This window comes from Sus scrofa, chromosome 6 (assembly GCF_054392235.1).
Source record: "Sus scrofa isolate SSC_HxYL_T2T_F1_AM1 chromosome 6, Sscrofa_HxYL_maternal_Yorkshire_Landrace_v2.0, whole genome shotgun sequence".
Classification (NCBI taxonomy): Eukaryota; Metazoa; Chordata; class Mammalia; order Artiodactyla; family Suidae; genus Sus; species Sus scrofa.
Window position 1 is genome coordinate 56684169 of NC_139388.1, and position 20130 is coordinate 56704298.

The window sequence follows — 20130 nt, forward strand, 5'->3', positions numbered from 1 at the left end:
TGATTCCACCCCCGGGATCCCTTCCCGGGAGGCGGTAGCGACGCACTGCCAAGGCTCCACAAAGTTTCCTCCTCAGAGGGAAGGGGCACACACCTTCATCTGACACCCCCGAGACCTCGCTCTCCTCCCCGGAGTCCCGGCAGAGCCATCTTTCAGTCCCCGCCGTCCTAACACTCCGAAACAAACCCGTCCTGAGCTCCCTGACTTCCTCTCCCTACTCACAAGGGAGCCCAGCCCCGACCTGCTCTCGACTCCGGCGAGTCCCAAGTCCCCCCAACGTCCCCTCTTCCCACCCGGGGCCCGCCGGGCTCCACCTCCAACGGGGACGGAGTGTGACTCCCTCAGCACCCTGCATGTTCTTTGCTCACTCCCGTACAAGACCCCTCCATGCCCTCTCATCACCCTTGGCCGAGTTCTCTTGGGGTCCGCTCGGGTCCCCGAGGCCACTCTCTCAGGGACCCTTCGGCCAGTCCGTTCACCCCCACTCCCACTCCCAGCCGGTTCTGGTCCCCTGCGCCCTTTCTCTTGGCTGCCCCGGTCGGGCCCTCCAGCCCCTGGGCCCCCCTCCCGTCTCCAGCCGCCCAGGAGCCCTCAGGACCCCCCTCGGACGGCCCCTCACTCCGTCTGCGGGCCGGTCGCGGTCCCCTCCCGCCCCCCCCCGGCAGTCCCGGCGGCCATTGCTCCAAGATGGCGGCGGCGGCAGCGGCGGGTGAGGCCGGGCCGGGCCGGGCCGGGCCGGGCGGGGGGGTCGAGGGTCCCTGGGCGGCGCTCACCTGTAACTCGGCGCGGCGCTCACCTGTAACTCGGCGCGCTCCGCCTCCCAGCGGGCCTTCTCCGCTTCGAAGCGCGCCCACTCGTGCTGGATAAAGTGTAGGATCCCCGGCAGGCTCAGGGGCTCCGGCCCCGCCGTGGGGCCGGGGCTGCCTCCGCCGCCGCCTCCCTTGGCAGCCGGGCCGGGCCCGGGGGCGGGGGCAGAGACCGGAGCCGCCCCCGTCGGGCCCGGGCCCGCGCCGGAGCCGAGTGGGCGGCTGGAGGAAGCGGCGGCGGCGGCAGCGGCGGCCGCTCGCTCCTCCATCATGGAGGCCCCGGGGCCGGCCCGCGCGCCCACTGTACCTCGCGCGCCTGCGCGGCCGCGCCAGCCCTCGAGCGCGCGCTCGGCGGGGGCCGGGGGGGCCGGTGCCGGGAACGATGTCGGGCGCGCGCCTCGCCCACCCGGGTCGACCCCCAAGGCGCGCGCATGGAGGGGCGAGGAGGGGCGCGCGCCTGGAGGAGGGCAAACGCGACCCAGACCCCTTAGGAAGCGCAGGACTTTGGGAGGGGCCGCTTCCTGTACCCCTCCTCCGGCTTCACCCCAAAGAAAGATTCTAGCCCTCTCCAGACCCAAACACCACTCTCCTAGATCACCGTCCCTCTTTGAGAGAAAGGGCGACCACCAGGGGTGGTTTCACCGATGGCCCCATCCTGATTCCTGGCCCGGGGCGGTTGTCATGGTAACTCTTCCTCAGTCGGGGACACCCTTAGCCTCCCTTCCCCTCCACCTTTATGGTCCTGGAGCTCCACCTCTCCTGGCCCTGCACCTACCTATAGGAGGTTGCTAAGGTCACCCAAGTCCCCGGTGGTCCTTCGGCCCCTACCCTCCTTGGTTACTATGGCAACCTCACCTAGCGCTCAGGTAGAAAGGAGCCTGGCCCCAAGGACACTGCTGAGGGAAACATCTCTTTCCCAGCCCCTCTCCCCAGCCTCCTGGTTGGCATTACCATGGTAACCATCTCCCCCTTTCCCATGGTGGGAGGGCCTTGGACCAGCCAGGTGTTTTTATTTAGAGGAGGAGATGCTCTGCTGAGGAGTAGTTGTTATGGTTACAAGATGCGGGCTATCCCTAGGGAGGTGAGAAACTGGCAGAGCCAAGTCCTGGGTACTATGGTAATGGGGGCACTCTGCCTTCCAATGACCCTAGAACCAGGCCCACCAAGGTAGAAGACATTTTAGGATTGTCTCTCAGAATGTAATGTGTCTAGGGAAGGGGTTGTCATGGTAACACCTTCTGTCACTTCTACCCCTACCTTTCTGGACACATTCACGAAAGAAGGGATGGGTATAGGTTGCTATGACAGCCTTCCTTTCACTGCTAAGATGCTTCAGGTAGGTGATGCCTGCCTGAGCTTATGAGATTTCATAAGATGAAATTGTGCCCTGTTGTGTGAAGTTGGTTGATTTGGGGTTTTCTGGTTCATCTTCCTTCAGCAGTGCAGCTGAGCTGGGCTGGAACCACCCCCTTGGAGTTCCGTCAGCCTGCACCCTAGGAGGTAAGCAGCCCCTCAGTGTCACCAGCACTCGTGGGAACTGCCCTTGTCCCCAAAGGTTTTTCTACATATCACTCATTTGCTCTACCCATCACATTCCCATTCTACAGATGCAGCAGTTGAGGTTCAAGCCAGGGCAGAATCTGGACCCACTTACATTGTTTTGTGGGGAGAGGAGAGACAAAATCTCAGCTTAAGTGTTCTCTCCTCCCATGGCCACCTTTTTCTCTCTCACGCCCCCTGCTGGTTTCCTGCCCTGTCAGTAAGTCATTTTCATGGTTTTATCTATCTTCCTCCCTCTGGAGGGCCTGTCCAACAACCGCCTGGTTCATCCTGTGTCCCCAGAACACAGAGGGCACTCAATAAATATCTCTTTGTTGAGTTAACGACGTTGAACTAATTAATTAAAGTGCCATATTCAGCTTTGAAAGCACCTGTCAGGTCAGGGCTGGGGACAGGGGTTATCTCGCTAAAGATAGGCTGAGAATGGACTGTCTTTATGCACCCAAGAGAGACAGCTTTTATTGGTTAAAAGCACAACTCTTGAGGAGTTTCCATCGTGGCTTAAATACTAGTGGTAACAAATCTGACTAGTATCCGTGAGGATGCGGGTGCGATCCCTGGCCTTGCTCAGTGGGTTGAGGATCCCACGTTGCTGCGGCTGTGGCATAGGCCTGTAGCTGCAGCTTGGGTTCAACCCCTAGCCTCAGAACTTCCATATGCTGCGGGTGCGGCCCTAAAAAAACAAAACAAAACAAAAAACAACTCTGGAGCCCGCTTCCAGGTCAAATCCTGGGTCTGCCACCTCCCAGCTGTGTGACCTCAAGCAAGTGACTTTACCTTTCTGAACCTCAGTTTCCTCATCTTCAAATGTGATCATAACACAAAGATTAAATAAGTTAGTATTGCTAAATTTCTTTTTTCTTTTCTTTTTTTTTTAGGGCCTTATCTGTGGCATATGGAAGTTCCCAGGCTGGGGTCCAATCAGAGCTACAGCCGTTGGCCTGCGCCACAGCCACAGCAACATGGGATCCGAGCCACGTCTGAGACCTACACCACACCTTCCAGCAACGCGGGATCCTTAACCCACTGAGGGAAGCCAGGGATCAAACCCGAATCCTCATGGATTCTAGTCAGGTTCATTAATTGCTGAGCCACAAAGGGAACTCCAGTATCAGTAGAGTTCTTAGAACAGGGTCTGGCACATCACGAGCAGCTAGAACTGTTGACATATTATGATCCTTTAAAATCATCATTTCATCCACTTTGCCCCAGTGAAGGGATTTTAAGTCCTTACAGTTGGGGAAGCCAAGCCTGACCTTGTCAGGGACTAGATGATTCCTCTTGCTTTCCTCTCTGGTCCCCTCACCTCCTCATCTGGTTCTCATTCCCCCTGGTCCCTGAGGAACTAGTTTCTGTTCTCTGTCCTGTTGGGCACTTCCTGGCAAGAGGCAGCTGGACAGTGTGTGGTGAGAGCCAGGGCCCGGGGCTGGAGGCCTGGGCTCTACTCCCTCCAGCCTTCCTCTCTCTGGGCCACAGATTCCCCCTCTGAATAATGGGAGTCAGTCAGTCATTCCACACAGATGTCTTGAGCACCAGCTGTGTGCCAGGTACTGAGCTGTGCTCTGGGTATATAGCAGAGACCAAAACAGACAAAAGAGCAAACAAAGTAAGTGAAATCTACATGATAGCTACTAGGGGAGGAACATAAGGGGGGGGGGGCTCATAGGAAGTAGGTGGGAGATAGGAAGCGCTTTTTTTTTTTTAAAGTAAAGCCACCGAAAGAAGGGTTTCCTGGACAGATGACATTTGAGCAAAGACTCAAAGGCCAAGGGAGGAGGCATGCAGCTGCCGCCCAGGGCGGGGATCATGCAGGCAGAGGGAACAGCCAGTGCTGCAGGTGGAAGCTCCCGGGTATATTTGGAGAATGGCATTTTGTGGCCCACGTGGCTGCGGTGGAGTGAGCAAGTGGGCAGGGGCAGAATCCTCATCACTAGACCACCAGGGAACTCCCTAATTCAAAGTTTAACAGGATCCCTTTGGGTTCCGATGGGGAACAAACTGAAGAGGACATGGGTGAAGCAGGGGGATGGTCTCTTTAGAATCGTTAAAATCTTAAACCCCCCAAGGGTCCCTGCTGCGTTTCTCTATACCTAAGTGCTCCGATTCTAAGATTTTTTTTAAGACCCTGAAGATTCTGTGGTTCCAAAGATTCCTCCCCCTACAATCATGTGAGTTGCTTGAGCACCCCCCCCCGGGGGGGGGGCGTGTTCGTCTCTGTGTGTGCTGAGTCCCCTGCTGTGTCCCCAGTGCCTCGGACAGTGCCTGCTGTGTTGTAGGAGTTCCCCAAATAGATGCTGAAGGATGGAAGGAAGGAGGGATGCGTCAAAGGCCCAGAAGGCAATTCTAAGGTTCTAAAGAATAATAAGTTGCTCTGAAGTGCAACTCAGGTTCTTAAGTGCCTTCTGAGCGGGGTCAGAGGAGGGCAGGCAGGCCTGGGATGGGTGAAGAGGGCTGGGAGAGCGTGCCTGGTAGGAGAGAGAGAGAGGAGACAGGGAGACCAAGGCAGGGCCCCAGGCACATGGCCACAGTGCAGAATTTGGCCCCGGGGACCTGAGTGGGCTTTACAAAGGCACAGAAACCCAGAAACCCTGCCCCTGGTCATCATCTTTTTTTTCTTTTTTTTTTTTTTTTTTGACTGTCCCATGGCATATGCAATTCCTAGACCAGGGATCAGATCCCAGCTGCAGTTGCAACCTACACCACAGCTGTGACAGTGCCAGATCCTTTAACCCACTGTGTCAAGCTGGGGATCAAACCCGTATCCTGGCATGAGAGATGCCGCCAATTCCATTGCACCATAGTGGGAACTCCTGGTCATCATCTTTTCACCGAATGCATTTTCAGTGCCCAGCCACACGCTAGACAGACAGGAGTGACGGAGACAGCGCTGGCTCTCCCCTCCTGGGGGAAACACAGTCTAGAACAGGCAGCCCTGGGGGGATTTCTGGCCCAGCCTGCATTTCAGAGAGGGCTTCCTGGAAAAGGAGCCATCTGAGCTGAAGCCTGAGCATAAGCAGATTTCCAGGAGAAAAGAGGCATGGAGAGAAGGGGGGTTCCAGAGGCAGAAGGAACAGGATCTGCAAAGGCTTAGAAATAACATCTGTTTGAAGAAAAGTCCAAGGTGGCTTAAGCATAGAGCTCAAGGAGGCGTGGCAGGAGCTGGGGCTGGAATGGGGGGCAGGCAAGGGCCAGGTCACACAAGGCCTGATGGGATGTTGTTGGAAACTTAAACTTCCTCCACACGGCACTAGGGAGCCATGGCAGATTCTGAGCAGAGAGGGAGAGGTCCGATGTGTGCTTTATGGAGACCCCTCTGCTGCCGTGAGGAGGGGCTTCATCAGGAGGCCAGAGGGAGGCCGGGCAGTGTTCTGGGTGAACCCAGGTCAAGTGGGAGCTGTGGGAATGGGGAGGAGGGGTCAGAAGTGTTTTGGAGGCAAGACGGCTCGCTGGGCCTCTGATGTCCCCCTCTCTGGGAGGGGCAGAACCTAGGAAGATCCTTCTTGGGGAAACTTTCTGTATCTGCTCAAAGCTGGAGAGTTGTTTATTCCTTCTGTGCTGGAGACCTGCCAAAGCTTCAAGTTGTGATTGGGACAGGGAGAGAGCGCCACCTAGGGGTTGCTTAGGAGTGTAGCCAAGGAGTAAAGGTGAGGCACTAACCCCCCACCCCACCCCGCCGCCCCTTTTTTGGCCATGCCTGAGGCATCAAACCTGCACCACAGCTGTAACCCAAGCCACAGCAGGGACAAAGCTGAATCCTTAACTGCTAGGCCACCAGGCAACTCCAGCACAACCTCTTGATGCAGCCCACTCTGCTTTAAAAAAGATGATTTTTTGGAGTTCCCACTGTGGCTCAGTAGGTTAAGAACCTGACTAGTACCCATGAGGACTTGGGTTCAATCCCTGGCCCCGCTTAGTGGGTTAAGGATCTGGTGTTGCCGTGAGCTGTGGCGTAGGTCACAGACGCCGCTCGGATCTGGTGTTGCTGTGGCTGTGGTGCAGGCCAGCAGCTGCAGCTCCTGTTCCACTCCTAGCCTGGGACCTTCCATATGCTGCAGGTGCGGCCCTAAAAAGAAAAAAAAATTGATTTTTTAACTGTGATAAAATAACACATAACAAAACTTGTTGTCTTAAGTTTTCAGGTTGATAGTTCAGTAGTGCTAAATAGATCCACGTTATTGTGCAATCTCCAGAACTTTGTCATCTTGCAAAATTGGAACTCTACAGCCATTCAACAACAACCCCCCCCTTGCTCCCTCCCCCCAGCCCCCTGGCAACCATCATCTACTTCCTGTTTCTGTGAGTTTGACCCATTCTACTAAAAAAACTAATTAGAGGCCAACATTAAAAATTCTGATTTAAAAAAAATTTCTAGCTTTTCTTGCAAAACCAGAACCATCTGGCTGATGATCAGGAAAGAGATGGCCAGATGGCACAGGATTTGAGGAAGTGAGAAGAAGGTGGGGGGAGGGGCTTGGTGGCGAGGCTTTGACCCCTGGGGGCCAGGGTGTGGGAGGGAAGGGAAGGAGAGATCAGGCCTGGCTTCCTGGAGCAGGGAACATAGAGAAGAAGGTGCAAGTTTGGGGACAGCAATGGGATCCAGGCATTTATAACTGAACCCGAATCTGAGTGAGAAGTTGACAATGAATAAAAGGGTGAGATCAAACATGAAAGAAGGGAAGCTGATTCATTTGAGAAAAACTTCCTGAGCACCTAATAAGTACCTAGCCCTGTGCTGGGTAGCCTTGGGCACCCAACAGTGACCAGTCAGGCTCAGGACCTGCCTTCATGGGTCTCATAATCCAGTGGAGGCCACAGGCTGGACCCTACTCAGCAGTGAATTAGAGTGGGAGGCTAGAGTGGGAACCCAGGGGGCTGAAGGAGCCCTGAGGGGGTTGCATGACCCAGGGATCAGGGAGGGCTTCCTGGAGGAGGAAAAGTTGAAACTGAAACCAAATAAGCACTGGGAAGGGAGTTCCTGATGTGGCTCGGTGGGATGGGGACCTGATGTTGTCTCTGTGAGGATGCGGGTCCCATCCCTGGCCTCGCTCAGTGGGTTAAGGATCCAGTGTTGCCACAAGTGCAGGTAGAAGATGCATGGCTTGGATCTGGTGTTGCCAGTGGCTGTGTTGTCAGCCATAGCTCTGATTCAACCCCCAGGCCGGGAACTTCCATATGCCACAGGCGTGCCCCCCCCCCCCGCGCGCCCAAAAAAAGGGCTGGGAGAGGAAGGCAAGGCTGAGGATGGGTAGGGGAGCTTCTGACAACCAGCTTTTGTTCCCCCCTGCCCAGGATACCCCGGAAGCCCAGCTAGGGCCTAACTTCAGCCCCATGCGGCTCACCCGCTGCCAGGCTGCTCTGGCAGCCGCCATCACGCTCAACCTCCTGGTCCTGTTTTATGTTTCGTGGCTGCAGCACCAGCCCAGGAACTCCCGGGCCAGGGGCTCCCGCCGTGGATCTACCTCCGGTCCGCGCGTCACCGTCCTGGTGCGGGAGTTCGAGGCCTTTGACAACGCGGTGCCAGAGCTAGTGGATTCCTTCCTGCAGCAGGACCCAGCCCAGCCCGTGGTGGTGGCTTCGGACACACTCCCCTATCCGCCCCTGGCCCTGCCGCGCATCTCCAACGTTCGCCTGGCGCTGCTCCAGCCTGCCCTGGACCGGCCCGCCGCAGCCTCGCGCCCCGAGACCTACGTGGCCACCGAGTTCGTGGCCCTGGTGCCCGACGGGGCAAGGGCCGAGGCACCCGGCCAGCTGGAGCGCATGGTGGAAGTGCTCCGAGCCGGAGGCGCACGCCTGGTGGCCGCTCCCGTCGCTTCGGCCAACCCTGCTCGGTGCCTGGCCCTGAACGTCAGCCTGCGGGAGTGGACCGCCCGCTATGGCCCAGCGCCCTCCGCACCCCGCTGCGACGCCGTGGACGGGGACGCCGTGGTTCTCCTGCGCACCCGCGACCTCTTCAACCTGTCGGCGCCCCTAGCCCGGCCCGTGGGCACCAGCCTCTTCCTGCAGACCGCCCTTCGCGGCTGGACGGTGCAGCTGCTGGATGCACCCTTCGCCGCGGCCCACCAGCCCCCGCTAGCCACAGCCCACGCGCGCTGGAAGGCGGAGCGCGAGGGGCGAGCGCGGCGCGCGGCGCTGCTCCAGGCGCTGGGCATCCGCCTGGTGAGCTGGGAGGGCGGGCGGCTCGAGTGGTTTGGATGCAACAAGGAGACCCCGCGCTGCTTCGGGACGGTGGTGGGCGACACGCCAGCCTACCTGTACGAGGGGCGCTGGACTCCCCCGTGCTGCCTGCGCGCGCTGCGCGAAACCGCACGCTACGTGGTGGGTGTGCTGGAGGCGGCCGGCGTGCGCTACTGGCTGGAGGGCGGCTCGCTGCTGGGAGCGGCCCGCCACGGGGACATCATCCCGTGGGACTACGACGTGGACCTGGGCATCTACCTGGAGGACGTGGGCAACTGCGAGCAGCTGCGGGGCGCCGAGGCAGGCTCAGTGGTGGACGAGCGCGGCTTCGTGTGGGAGAAGGCGGTAGAGGGTGACTTCTTCCGCGTGCAGTACAGCGAGAGCAACCACCTGCACGTGGACCTGTGGCCCTTCTATCCCCGAAACGGGGTCATGACCAAGGACACGTGGCTGGACCACCGGCAGGATGTCGAGTTCCCCGAACACTTCCTGCAGCCTCTCGTGCCCCTGCCCTTTGCCGGTTTTGTGGCGCAGGCGCCTAACAACTACCGCCGCTTCCTTGAGCTCAAGTTCGGCCCCGGGGTCATCGAGAACCCTGAGTACCCCAACCCGGCACTCCTGAGTTTGGCAGCAAGCAGCTGACGCTCCAGTGCCTGCTCCTGGGTCCGGAGAACATTCGGGCACAAGGCAAGGCACTGTCTTTTGTCTTGGTGCTGCTGGCATTTGGTGGGTGGGCCAGGGATGCCAAGCCGCCCTGCAGGGCTCTGCATGGTCCCGAACATCAAATCCTGCGCCCTGCCCAAGATTTCCAGAACTGGGGCTCCAGGGCTGGGACAGTTTGGGAAAAGAGGAAGAGTGTAAGTTCCGGGGCCAGACTGTCGCGATTCCAACCTCGGCTCTTGCACTTGTTCGGTATGTGGACCCCTGGCAAGTGTCCCAATTTCGCTGCCTCCGTTTCCTCCCGGATTCAGTGCCAGCCCTCAGGGTCAAGCACACCCGGAGCCCCAGGACACTTGGCTGTTGGGGTTGCTTCCGCCACTAGAGGGCGTCTTTGTCCTACCTTGCAGCCAAGACGACTGTCCGCGGGGCCCTCTGTTCCATGACTTTCATGTCTCTCGAGCCTTTGGTCCCCTCTCCAGTCTCCTGCGCCTGGTCAGGACAGGATGACTCTTTCCTTCTTTCAGAAAACGAGCTCCTTCCTCCTGGGAGAGCCCTGTGCGGTGCATGCTGCTCTTAACCCCATCTTGCACAGAGCAAACAGGCTCAGAGGTCTGAGGGTGCTCTGGTTAAGAACCTGGTTCTGGGAGTCCCCTGGTGGTCTAGTGGTTAGGAGTCAGAGCTCCCTCTGTGGCGGCCGCCCAGGTTCAAGCCCTGGTCTGGCAGCTGAGATGCCACATCAAGCTGCTGCAAGTCGCTGCCAAAAAAAACCCAGAGGAACCAGCTGGATCCCAGCCTCACTCCACTTACTGTGTTACCTCATTACATTAGCCCTCTGCCCCTGTTAGCCCCCTGGCAAGACAGGGTAAACCACAACCATAGCTGACATTTCCTGAGCACTTGCTGTGTCTCAGGCATCGTTCTCAGTATTTCTCATGGAGTAACTGACTTATCCCTCGTCCCAACCCTGGGAGGTAAGAGCTGCTGCTATTTTGATTTTACAGACGAGGAAACTGGCCAGAATGGTAACGTCACTTGTCCAAGGTCAGACAGCTTGGGAAGTGTCAGAGCAGAGACTTGAAGCCAGGCTGTTGCCAATATGCCCCTCTCCGGAGATGGTACCCACACCACTTAGCAGGTAAAGTCAGCTTCCTCGTGATCATGAACCTAAGAGGAATTACTGTTTGGGTGTGTCCCTCCAAAGTGTGTCTTTATTTATAAATTATATCCAGGTACGACTATCATTCTGTATATTAATAATAAGGCTGAAGTTACTCTATCTTAAAATTACGAGTTCCCTGGTGGCTGAGCCGGTTAACGATCCCACATTGTCACTGCTGTGGGCCAGGTTCCATCCCCGGCCCAAGAACTTCCACATGCCATGGGCACAGCAGGAAATTTAAAAATAAAAAAATTAAATTGAAAATAGTTTTGTTTTGTTTTGGGGTTTTTTTGGTTTTTTTTTTTTTTTTTTTTTTTTTTTTTTTTTTTTTTTTTTTGCCATTTCTTGGGCCGCTCCTGCAGCATATGGAGTTTCCCAGGCTAGGGGTCTATTCGGAGCCGTAGCCACCAGCCTACACCAGGGCCACAGCAACGTGGGATCCGAGCCGCGCCTGCGACCTACACCACAGCTCACGGCAACGCCAGATCCCTAACCCACTGAGCAAGGGCAGGGACCGAACCCGCAACCTCATGGTTCCTGGTCGGATTCGTTAACCACTGCACCACGACGGGAACTCCTGAAAATAGTTTTGTTTACCAGCATCATCCCGACAACTTTGTCCCACCCACCCCTTGGGGGTGTGCCCCTGGCTTTGAGATCGCAGGCTCTAAAGTGGGAGAGAGGCCTGAGGTCAAATCCTGGCACTGCAGGTTCCTTCCACTGTGAACTTGGGCCGCCGAGACTCAGGCTCACCACCTCAGCTTTGCCCCCGGGAAATGGGGCTAATGGTGGCTCCTGGTTTGGCTACTTATTTTGTGACCTTAGGCAAGTCACTGCTTCTCTGAATGGTGGGGGCGGGGTGGTGATATTGCAGAAGTGTGAAGCCCTTGGAGAAGGAGGCTTCACAGGCCAGCGAGAGAAGATAAATACCAGTTTGCCCAATCTCCTGAGGCGCAGACATCCAAGCCTGACTTCTGATAACACAGCTTCTGTGTTTAACCACGGCACCTGCCAGTGGCCTGAAGTCTGTTGGGTTCCCAGGGAGCATTCTGGAAACATAGGGAAGATTTGCATCATCACTGCAATGAGACAGTCCTCTCGGCTCCCAGAAGGCATGGCCCAGAGAATGGAGTGTTTTTTGTTTTTTGGTTTTTTTTTTTTTTTTGCTTTTTAGGGCCACACCCACAGCATATGGCAGTTCCCAGGCTAAGGGTCTAATCAGAGCTACAGCTGTTGGCCTACGCCACAGCCACAGCTACGTGGGCTCTGAGCCACGTCTGCGACCTACACCACAGTTCATGGCAATGCCTGATCCTTAACCCACTGAGCAAGGCCGGGGAGCAAACCCACAACCTCATGATCACTAGTCAGATTCGTTTCCGCTGCACCACGATGGGGACTCCAGAGATGTCTTATAATACCTGCAGGGCACCTCCACGCAATGAAGCAGTGTCCCTTGTCACATACTGTTTAAAAATGTCCCATCAGACATTTATGAAGAACGGGTGGCTTTCGAAATATTTTTGTAATTGTTATGATAATGTAAATATATGAATCAATATGTGTTGCATTTTGAAAATATTTTTTTAATTCTCAAAATAGTCAAAATTATCTATCTATACATACTTAAGTTGTTGCCAGAAGCATAAGTCAATGCTCAAATCATTCTTAAATTATTATAATGGTTTTGTTTGATTTAGAAATTGTTGGTAAGATTTCTTGATTGACACAGCTGTGCCTAAGTATTGAGATAAAATAACATTATATAGATATTTAAAATAACCTTGTTTTGGCTGTGGTTTCATAAGGGAACCACATCAAATGCTTCTAGAAACTTCCCATTAAGAACCAGGAGTTTCTGCTGTGGCACAGTGGGTTAAAGGTCTGACTGTAGAGGATCAGGTTGCTGCAGAGGCGTGAGTTCAATCCCCGTCCAGCACAGTGGGTTAAGGATCTGGGGTTGCTATAGCTGTGGATCACAGCTGCAGCTCAGATTCAACTCCTGGCCCGGGAACTTCCATATGCCATCAGTGTGTCCATTAAAAAGAAAAAAAAAATAAGAATGTTTCAGCACTTGAGATCTCAATAAAAATTTCTCTTAACATCATCCATAGTGTTTGATGTTTTCTCTTTGCTCTTCCTGAACTGACAGCAGTTACATTCGAAGCTATTCTAGCCCTTATAATACTCTCTGATAGCTCTGAATAAAATTCAATCTTTATTATCAACTAAGTAATGAGATGACAGAAAACCCATCACAACAACGACCTTGAACTAATGAATCTGTTGCAATGTGTTATTGAATTTTACTGCTTTCTCAATTAACTCTTATTCTGTTAACCAGCCAGAACAGAAGTATTTCCATATTTAACAACCAGTGCATACTAGTGCAAACTAACGAAATTTTAGCCTTACTTAGAAAAACTAGGTTAAGAATAATCTGAACCCAGGAGTTCCCGTTCTGGCTTAGCGGGTTACAAACCTGACTAGTATTCATGAGGATGCTGGTTCAATCCCTGGCCTCACTCTGTGGGTTAAGGACCCAGTGTGGCTGTGAGCTGCAGTGTAGGTTGCAGACATGGTTCTGACAGCTCCGATGCGACCCTGAGCCGGGGAACTTCCATTTGCCACAGGTGTGGCCCTAAAAAGAAAAACAAAAACAATTATCTGAGCCCAGAACCTAACTCCTTAGGCAAACACAAAGGTCCTTTTTGGAAGATTTTCCCAAGTTCTGAATTTTCCAGGAAGTGCAACTACCATGTAACATGAGGGTAGCTTTTATTATGTTTTGTTCAAAACTTGGCCAAGGATTGTCAACAATTTCAGAAAACCACATTCCACCAGGTTTCACCAGGTTCTCTGTAATTTGATAGCTACGCTGTGTGTTTACAGCCGGGGTTGGGAGCTGCCTGCCTCACAGGTGTAAAGGTTTGGCTGCCTCCTCAGGTTCCAGGAATGAGACCTCACCTCACACATTTGCACATTAAAATAGATGTTAGGAGTTACCTAGTGGCTCAGCGGACTAATGATCCAGTGTTGTCACTGCTGTGGCTCAGGTCGCAGCTGTGGAGCAGATTTGATCCCTGGCCCAGGAACTTCCACATGTCACAAGTGTGGCCAAAAAGGAAAACAATGAAATGTACATTACAAACTCCTATCCTTTTATTTCTCCTTTATTTATTTGCTTTTTAGGGCCGTACCCATGGCATGTGGAGGTTCTAATCAGAGCTACAGCTGCCAGCCTACGCCAGAACCACAGCCACGCCAGATCCGAGCCACGCTGAAACCTCCACCACAGCTCATGGCAACGCTGGATCCTTAACCTTCCGAGCAAGGCCAGGGATCGAACCCGAGATTTCATGGTTCCTAGTTGGATTCATTTCCACTGCGCCACGATGGGAACTCCTCTTTCTCCATTTTATTACAATTCAGGCAATATGAGGGTTTTTTTTTTTTAGGTAAAAAGTAGATTTATTGATAGAGACAGACAAAATGGGGGCCATCCCAGGTGAGATCGGCCTAGAAGGGATGTATTCCATAGACAAAATGCAGTCCATTTCAAAAGGCAAGGCAGCAGCTGAGCAGCTGGGATTTTTTTTGGCAGAGCCCACAGCATGCAGAAGTTCCTGGCAAACCAGTGCCACAGCTATAACAACGCCAGATCCCTAACCTGCCGAGCTGCCAGGGAACTCCCATCATTTTTAATATCATGTGCAATAGGTAACATAACCCTATGAGAGTCATTTCAGCAGAGCCAAGAGGACTTTTCCCAGAGCTGACATTCAAGCCAGCACATGCACTGGTGTGACCATACCTGTGGTCTAAACACAACAATATTAAATTATGGGTTATCGGGAGTTCCCGTTGTGGCGCAGCAGAAACAAACCCCAAACTCAACTGATGTCCGTGAGAATGAAGGTTTGATCCCTGGCCTCGCTCAGTGGGTTAAGGAGCCAGCGTTGCCGTGAGCTATAGCATAGGTTAGCAGCTGCAGCTCCAATTTGACCCCCAGCCTGGGAAATTCCAAATCCTTCAAGTGCAGCCCTAAAAAGCCAAAAAAAAAAAAAAAAAAGAAAAAAAGAAAAAAATTATGGGCTATTAATCTGTTGGTAAACGGCCATTACCAATGGTCCCCTATTATTGCCTTCCCGGTTCCCCCCAGGACCCCCTGCGTCTCCCCCTGACCTGGCAGCCCAGGGGTTAACACCAGGCACAGTGGGCATGAAGGGGTGCATGTCCCAGGTGCTGTTAGATGGGCCAATACATTTACCAGCAGCAAATCTTTTGTGTATCACCCCAGACGTTACAAAATATTTGCTCTGAAAGGCAGATGGCACGAAAAGACACGTCTCCTAACGCACCTTTAGGCATGATCGCTCCAAACTGGAAACTACCCAATGGCCATGAACACGTGAGACACACGGTACATGCAGACAATGGACTACTCCTCAGTGATTAAGGAGAAATAAAAAGAAGCGAGCTACTGATATGTGTAAAAACATGACTAAATCTCAGAGCATCTGGCTGAGGAAAAGAAGCTGAGGCAGAAAGCTACACACTATCTGATTTTACTAATTAGAAATTCTGGAAGAGACAAAAACGAATCCTGAGGGGCCAAAAGCAGATCGGTGGTGGCCTGAGCCTGGCGGGTGAAGGGAGGGAAAGAGTCTACAAAGGACCACGGGGAAATTCGGAGTTAGTGGGACTACTGTGCTGTTTTTGTTTTTTCTTTTTAGGGCTGCACCTGCAGCCTAAGGAGGTTCCCGGGCTAGGGGTTGAATCAGAACTGCAGCTGCCGGCCCACGCCACAGCCACAGCCACGCCAGATCCTTAACCCGCTGAGCAAGGCCAGGGATCGAACCCGTGTCCTCCTTGATCCTAGTCATTAACCACTGAGCCACAAAGGGAAATCCACTATTGTGTATTTTGATTGTGGTGGTTTTTCACAAGTCTATGAATTTGGCAAAAAGATCCCATTGTCTACTTGGATGGATGGCGTTTGTTGTATGTAAATTATACCTCAATACGGTGGACCCCTGCCCCAAAAGCATGTGGGGGAGAGGGTCCAAGAGGCCTAGAAAACACTGATCTGTCGCCAGAAGACAAGGCTGAGTCATGACTCTGCCTGCCGGCCAGGCTCACTCTTGAGCTTGAACCCAGGCCCAAGCCCAATGCAAAGCCAGCCTGAGCCCTCCCTCCTATGCGAGGCTCCTTCAACGAGCAAGGGGGTGTCCTGATAACAGGAGTGGGTGAGGCAGGGGCAAAAGGAAAGGGCGTTGAAAGCTGGGCTCCAGAGAGTGGCATACGTACCTAGCCTTTTCTTTTTCTTTTCTCTTTCTTTCCTTCTTCTTTTTTTTTTTTTTTTTGTCTTTTTGCCTTTTTGCCTTTTCCAGGGCTGCTTCCTGCGGCATATGGAGGTTCCCAGGCTAGGGGTCGAATCAGAGTTGTAGTCTCTAGCCTACACCACAGCCACAACAACGCCAGATCCGAGCCACGTCTGAAACCTACACCACAGCTCACGGCAACACCAGATCCTTAACCCACTGAGCCAGACCAGGAATCGAACCTGCAACCTCATGGTTCCTAGTTGGATTCATTAATCACTGCACCACGATGGGAACTCCCTTTCTTTCTTTTTTTGGCTGCATGTAAGGCATGCAGAACTTCCCAGGCCAGGGACTGAACCTGAGCCACAGCAGTAACCAGAGCCACAGCAGTAACAACCACCCAGTCCTTAACCCACTATGCCACTTGGGAACTCACAGGTGCTTTTGCTTCTGCTCTTTTTTTTTTTTTTTTTTTTTTTTTTTTTGTCTTTTTGCTATTTCTTGGGCCGCTCCTGCAGCATATGGAGGTTCCCAGGCTAGGGGTCTAATCGGAGCTGTAGCCACTGGCCAACACCAGAGCCACAGCAACGCAGGATCCGAGCCGCGTCTGCAACCTACACCACAGCTCACGGCAACGCCGGATCGTTAACCCACTGAGCAAGGGCAGGGACCGAACCCGCAACCTCATGGTTCCTAGTCGGATTCGTTAACCACTGCGCCACCACAGGAACTCCTGCTTCTGCTCTTATAGAAGCTTCATCAGTGGCCTTTGGGTGAGGTGTAACAGAGCCGTTGTCACCAGAGGGTGACCCCTGGCAGTGCTTGCCCAAAGTCACATAGCTGGCAGGTGACAGAAGCAGGATCTGTCCCAGGGTAACAGCCCCTTGTAGCCTGTAGCCAGGCAGTTCTGTGGCTGGAGCCCAATTCCTTCATTCTGCAAAATTGATTATCTGTGATGTGCCAGGCCCTCTGCTGTGTTCTGGGTGTTCAGTGGCGAACAAGACAAAGGTGGCTCCCCGCTGGAGTGCACATCCTAGTGGGGACCAGGTCTGGGAATCACAAAAGGCCCTGTCCACACCAAGGAGGCTTGAGATGGTTCTGGTCTTTCTATAGGACCTAGATCAGCATTTTAGGCAAATTAGTGGCATATGCCTAGCAAATTTAGAAAAGGGAATTTAAAAAATGGCTAAGTACTATAGATTGCATATGCAATATATTACATGTCAGTATGTATCTCTTTAAACAGACATGCCTCATCATCTAAATCTAATCCATTCCCAAAAAAGCATTAAACAAAAAATTTGGAGTTCCCGTCGTGGCGCAGTGGTTAACGAATCCGACTAGGAACCATGAGGTTGCGGGTTCGGTCCCTGCCCTTGCTCAGTGGGTTAATGATCCGGCGTTGCCGAGAGCTGTGGTGTAGGTCGCAGACGCGGCTCGGATCCTGCGTTGCTGTGGCTCTGGCGTAGGCTGGCAGCTGCAGGTCTGATTCGACCCCTAGCCTGGGAACCTCCATATGCCGCGGGAGTGGCCCAAGAAATAGCAAAAAGACAAAAAAAAAAAAAAAAATTTAAGGGAGTTCCCTGGTGGCCTAGTGGATTAAGGATCCAGTGTGGTCACATCTGTGGCTCTAGTTACCGCTGTGGGAGTAGCCATGAGACCTTCCATATACTGCAGGTGCAGCCAAAAAGAAAAAAAAAAAATTTGAAGATAAGCAACTTTTTTTTTTTTTTTCTTTTTTGGTGGCCCTCAGCATATGGAGCTTCCGGGCCAGGGATCAGATCCGAGCTGCAGTTACAACCTAAGCCACAGCTATGGCAATGCTGGATCCTTAAGCTCCTGTGCAGGGCCAGGGATGGAACCTGTGTCCCAGGGATCCTAGGACACCACCGATCCCATTGTGCCATAGAGGGAACTCCAGCAACTATTTGAAGCAGGGAAAATAAAAGGAGTTCCCATAGTGGTGCAGCAGAAATGAATCCAACTAGGAACCATGAAGTGGCGGGTTCGATCCTTGGCCTCGCTCAGTGGTTTAAGGATCCCGAGTTGCTGTGGCTGTGGTGTAGGCCAGCAGCTACAGCTCCGATTGGACCCCTAGCCTGGGAACCTCCATGTGCCTGGAGTGCAGCCCTGAAAAGACAAAAAAAAAAAAAGAGGGAAAAATAAGGCACTCCTAGCTTCATCCTAAAATCCCACCTTCCCAAATATCATTCAACACTCTTATTAAACACTTAACAACCCATCAAGGATCCTAGCATAAGAGAAAGCATTGTGAACACCCATTACTTAATTATTCAACACTCAATGGACTCACTAGTGTTCTACATTTGTGTGCAAGACACAATTTTGACCAGCATCAAATTATGAATTAGATTTCCCTGCTACACATCAGAAGATGCTAAAGCTATGAGATAACATCTATAATAGGACCCAGACTGCAGGTGCCTCCAGGCACCTGGCAGAAGTCTACATAGGGACCTAGGAAGTGGGAGATGGTATCAGTAACGAGTAACACACTGCAACAATGCACAAGGCGGGATCCTGTCACCACAGGGGAGTCCTGGTTGGTGTTGGGACTCACATAGAACTGAGAAGTTTTGCAGCAGGTTTTCTTTTTTTTCTTCTTCTTCTTTTTAGGCTCGCACCCACAGCATATGGAAGTTCCTAGGCTAGGGGTCAAATTGGAGCTGCAGCTGCCAGCCACAGCCACAGCAACACAGGATGCAAGCGGCATCTTCGACCTGCACTGCAGCTCACAGCAACACCGGATCCTTAACCCACTAAGCAAGGCCAGGGATCGAACCCTCATCCTCATGGATACCAGTGGGATTCATTTCTGCTGCGCTACAACGGAAACTCCAGCAGCAGGTTTTGGATCCAAACAGGAAGTTGGGGGGTTAAAAAAAAAAAAGAAAAAAAAGAGCAAGGGAGTTCCCTGATGGCTCAGTGGGCAAAGGGTCCAGCATTATCATTGTTGTCGCTCGGGTCACTGCTGTAGGGAGGGTTCGATCCCTGGCCCCAGAACTTCTACATGCTTTGGGCACAGCCAAAAGGATAAAAAGACCAAGACATCGTTAGAACTCTTAGGATAATTGAAGCCATGCCTGCATTCCAATGGTGGTGGTTACAGTGCCAGTTTACCATGGGCTGTACAAAATCATTGACTGGAAGATAACATACCTAGGGTATATTATGCACCTTAAGTGTACTGGGTAATTTTTCCTAATGTTTACATCTCTGTAAGCAGTAGTCACATCAAGATACACATTTACTGTCTCATAGGAAGTTCCCTTGTGCTCTCGGCCTCTTTGAACCCCCAGAGGTCACCACTGTTCTGACTTCTCTCACTGTAGACCAGTTTAACCCATGTAGACCCATATACACGGAATTACACAGCATGTGCTATTTCCAGTTCCTTTCAACATGTTATGAGATTATAACCTGGTGGTTAGGGTTTGGTGCTTTCACCCCCACAGCCCTGGTCTGAGCGGCATCTGCAACCTGCTCCGCAGCTCACAGCAACACCAGATCCTTAACCCCCTGAGAACCAAGATTCCATTAAGCTACTGCACGTGACAGCAATTTAAAAATAAAAACGTTGGAGTTCCTGTCGTGGCGCAGTGGAAATGAATCTGACTAGGAACCATGAAGTTGCGGGTTCGATCCCTGTACTCGTTCAGTGGGTTAAGGATCTGGCATTGCTGTGAGCTGTGGTGTAGGTCACAGACCTGGCTCAGATCTGGCGTGGCTGTGGCTGTGGCGTAGGTGGGCAGCTACAGCTCCGATTCAACCCCTAGCCTGGGAACCTCCATATGCCGAGGGTGCAGTCCCAAAAACCTAAATAAATAAATAAATAAAATAAAAAATAAAAATGTTACCTGTGAGATGCATCCACGTTGAGTTTTTTTTTTTTGTTGTTTTTTTTTTTTTGTCTTTTGTCTTTGTTGTTGTTGTTGTTGTTGCTATTTCTTGGGCCGCTCCCACGGCATATGGAGGTTCCCAGGCTAGGGGTCCAATTGGAGCTGTAGCCACTGGCCTACGCCAGAGCCACAGCAACGCGGGATCCGAGCCGCGTCTGCAACCTACACCACAGCTCACGGCAACGCCGGATCGTTAACCCACTGAGCAAGGGCAGGGACCGAACCCGCAACCTCATGGTTCCTAGTCGGATTCGTTAACCACTGCGCCACGATGGGAACTCCAGAGTATATCTTTTTTTTTTTTTTTTTTTTTTTTTTGCTGAGCAGCCTCCTGTCAAATGATGATGACTCAGATGATCAGTTTCTAAATGTTGGCAATTAAGAGAACAGCTATAAACATCTGGTACAGTTTTTGTGTGAACAGTCCTCATTTCTCTTGGGTAAATACCTAGGACCAAGATTCAGGAGTTTCATGGAAAGTAGATATGTAAGTGGGTGGAGTGGTATCTCATTGTGCTTTTCAA

The 20130-nt window shown here is 52.6% G+C and overlaps 2 protein-coding genes across 22 annotated transcripts in view; one reads left to right on the plus strand and one right to left on the minus strand.

Moving 5' to 3' along the window:
* The window catches only part of STRN4 (striatin 4), a 25996-nt gene extending 24885 nt beyond the window's left edge, over positions 1–1111 (minus strand). For 6 of the 8 annotated variants that reach the window (XM_021094617.2, XM_084961232.1, XM_003127236.5 and 3 more), the window contains exon 1: positions 797–1111. In XM_021094617.2, the coding sequence (XP_020950276.1) occupies positions 797–1078 (282 nt within the window). In that variant the 5' untranslated portion in view covers positions 1079–1111. Of the gene's footprint in view, positions 1–773 lie in introns of all 8 variants that reach the window. The other 2 variants (XM_084961228.1, XM_084961233.1) reach the window with 1 other exon arrangement.
* On the plus strand, positions 673–10623 carry FKRP (fukutin related protein). 14 transcript variants are annotated; one of them, XR_002344710.2, is made up of 4 exons: positions 673–709; positions 2245–2306; positions 7656–9452; positions 10202–10623. XR_002344710.2 is itself a non-coding variant. In XM_021094621.2 (4 exons), the coding sequence occupies exon 3, from the start codon at positions 7695–7697 to the stop codon at positions 9180–9182; it is 1488 nt and encodes a 495-aa protein (XP_020950280.1). In that variant the 5' UTR covers positions 673–709; positions 2245–2306; positions 7656–7694; the 3' UTR covers positions 9183–9227; positions 10202–10623. The 14 variants fall into 14 exon arrangements, 12 of the variants coding, with proteins under 12 accessions (XP_020950280.1, XP_084817370.1, XP_084817364.1 ...); XM_021094621.2 differs by having other exon boundaries at positions 7656–9227; XM_084961244.1 differs by having other exon boundaries at positions 7779–9227.
* The last annotated feature ends 9507 nt before the right edge of the window (positions 10624–20130 follow it).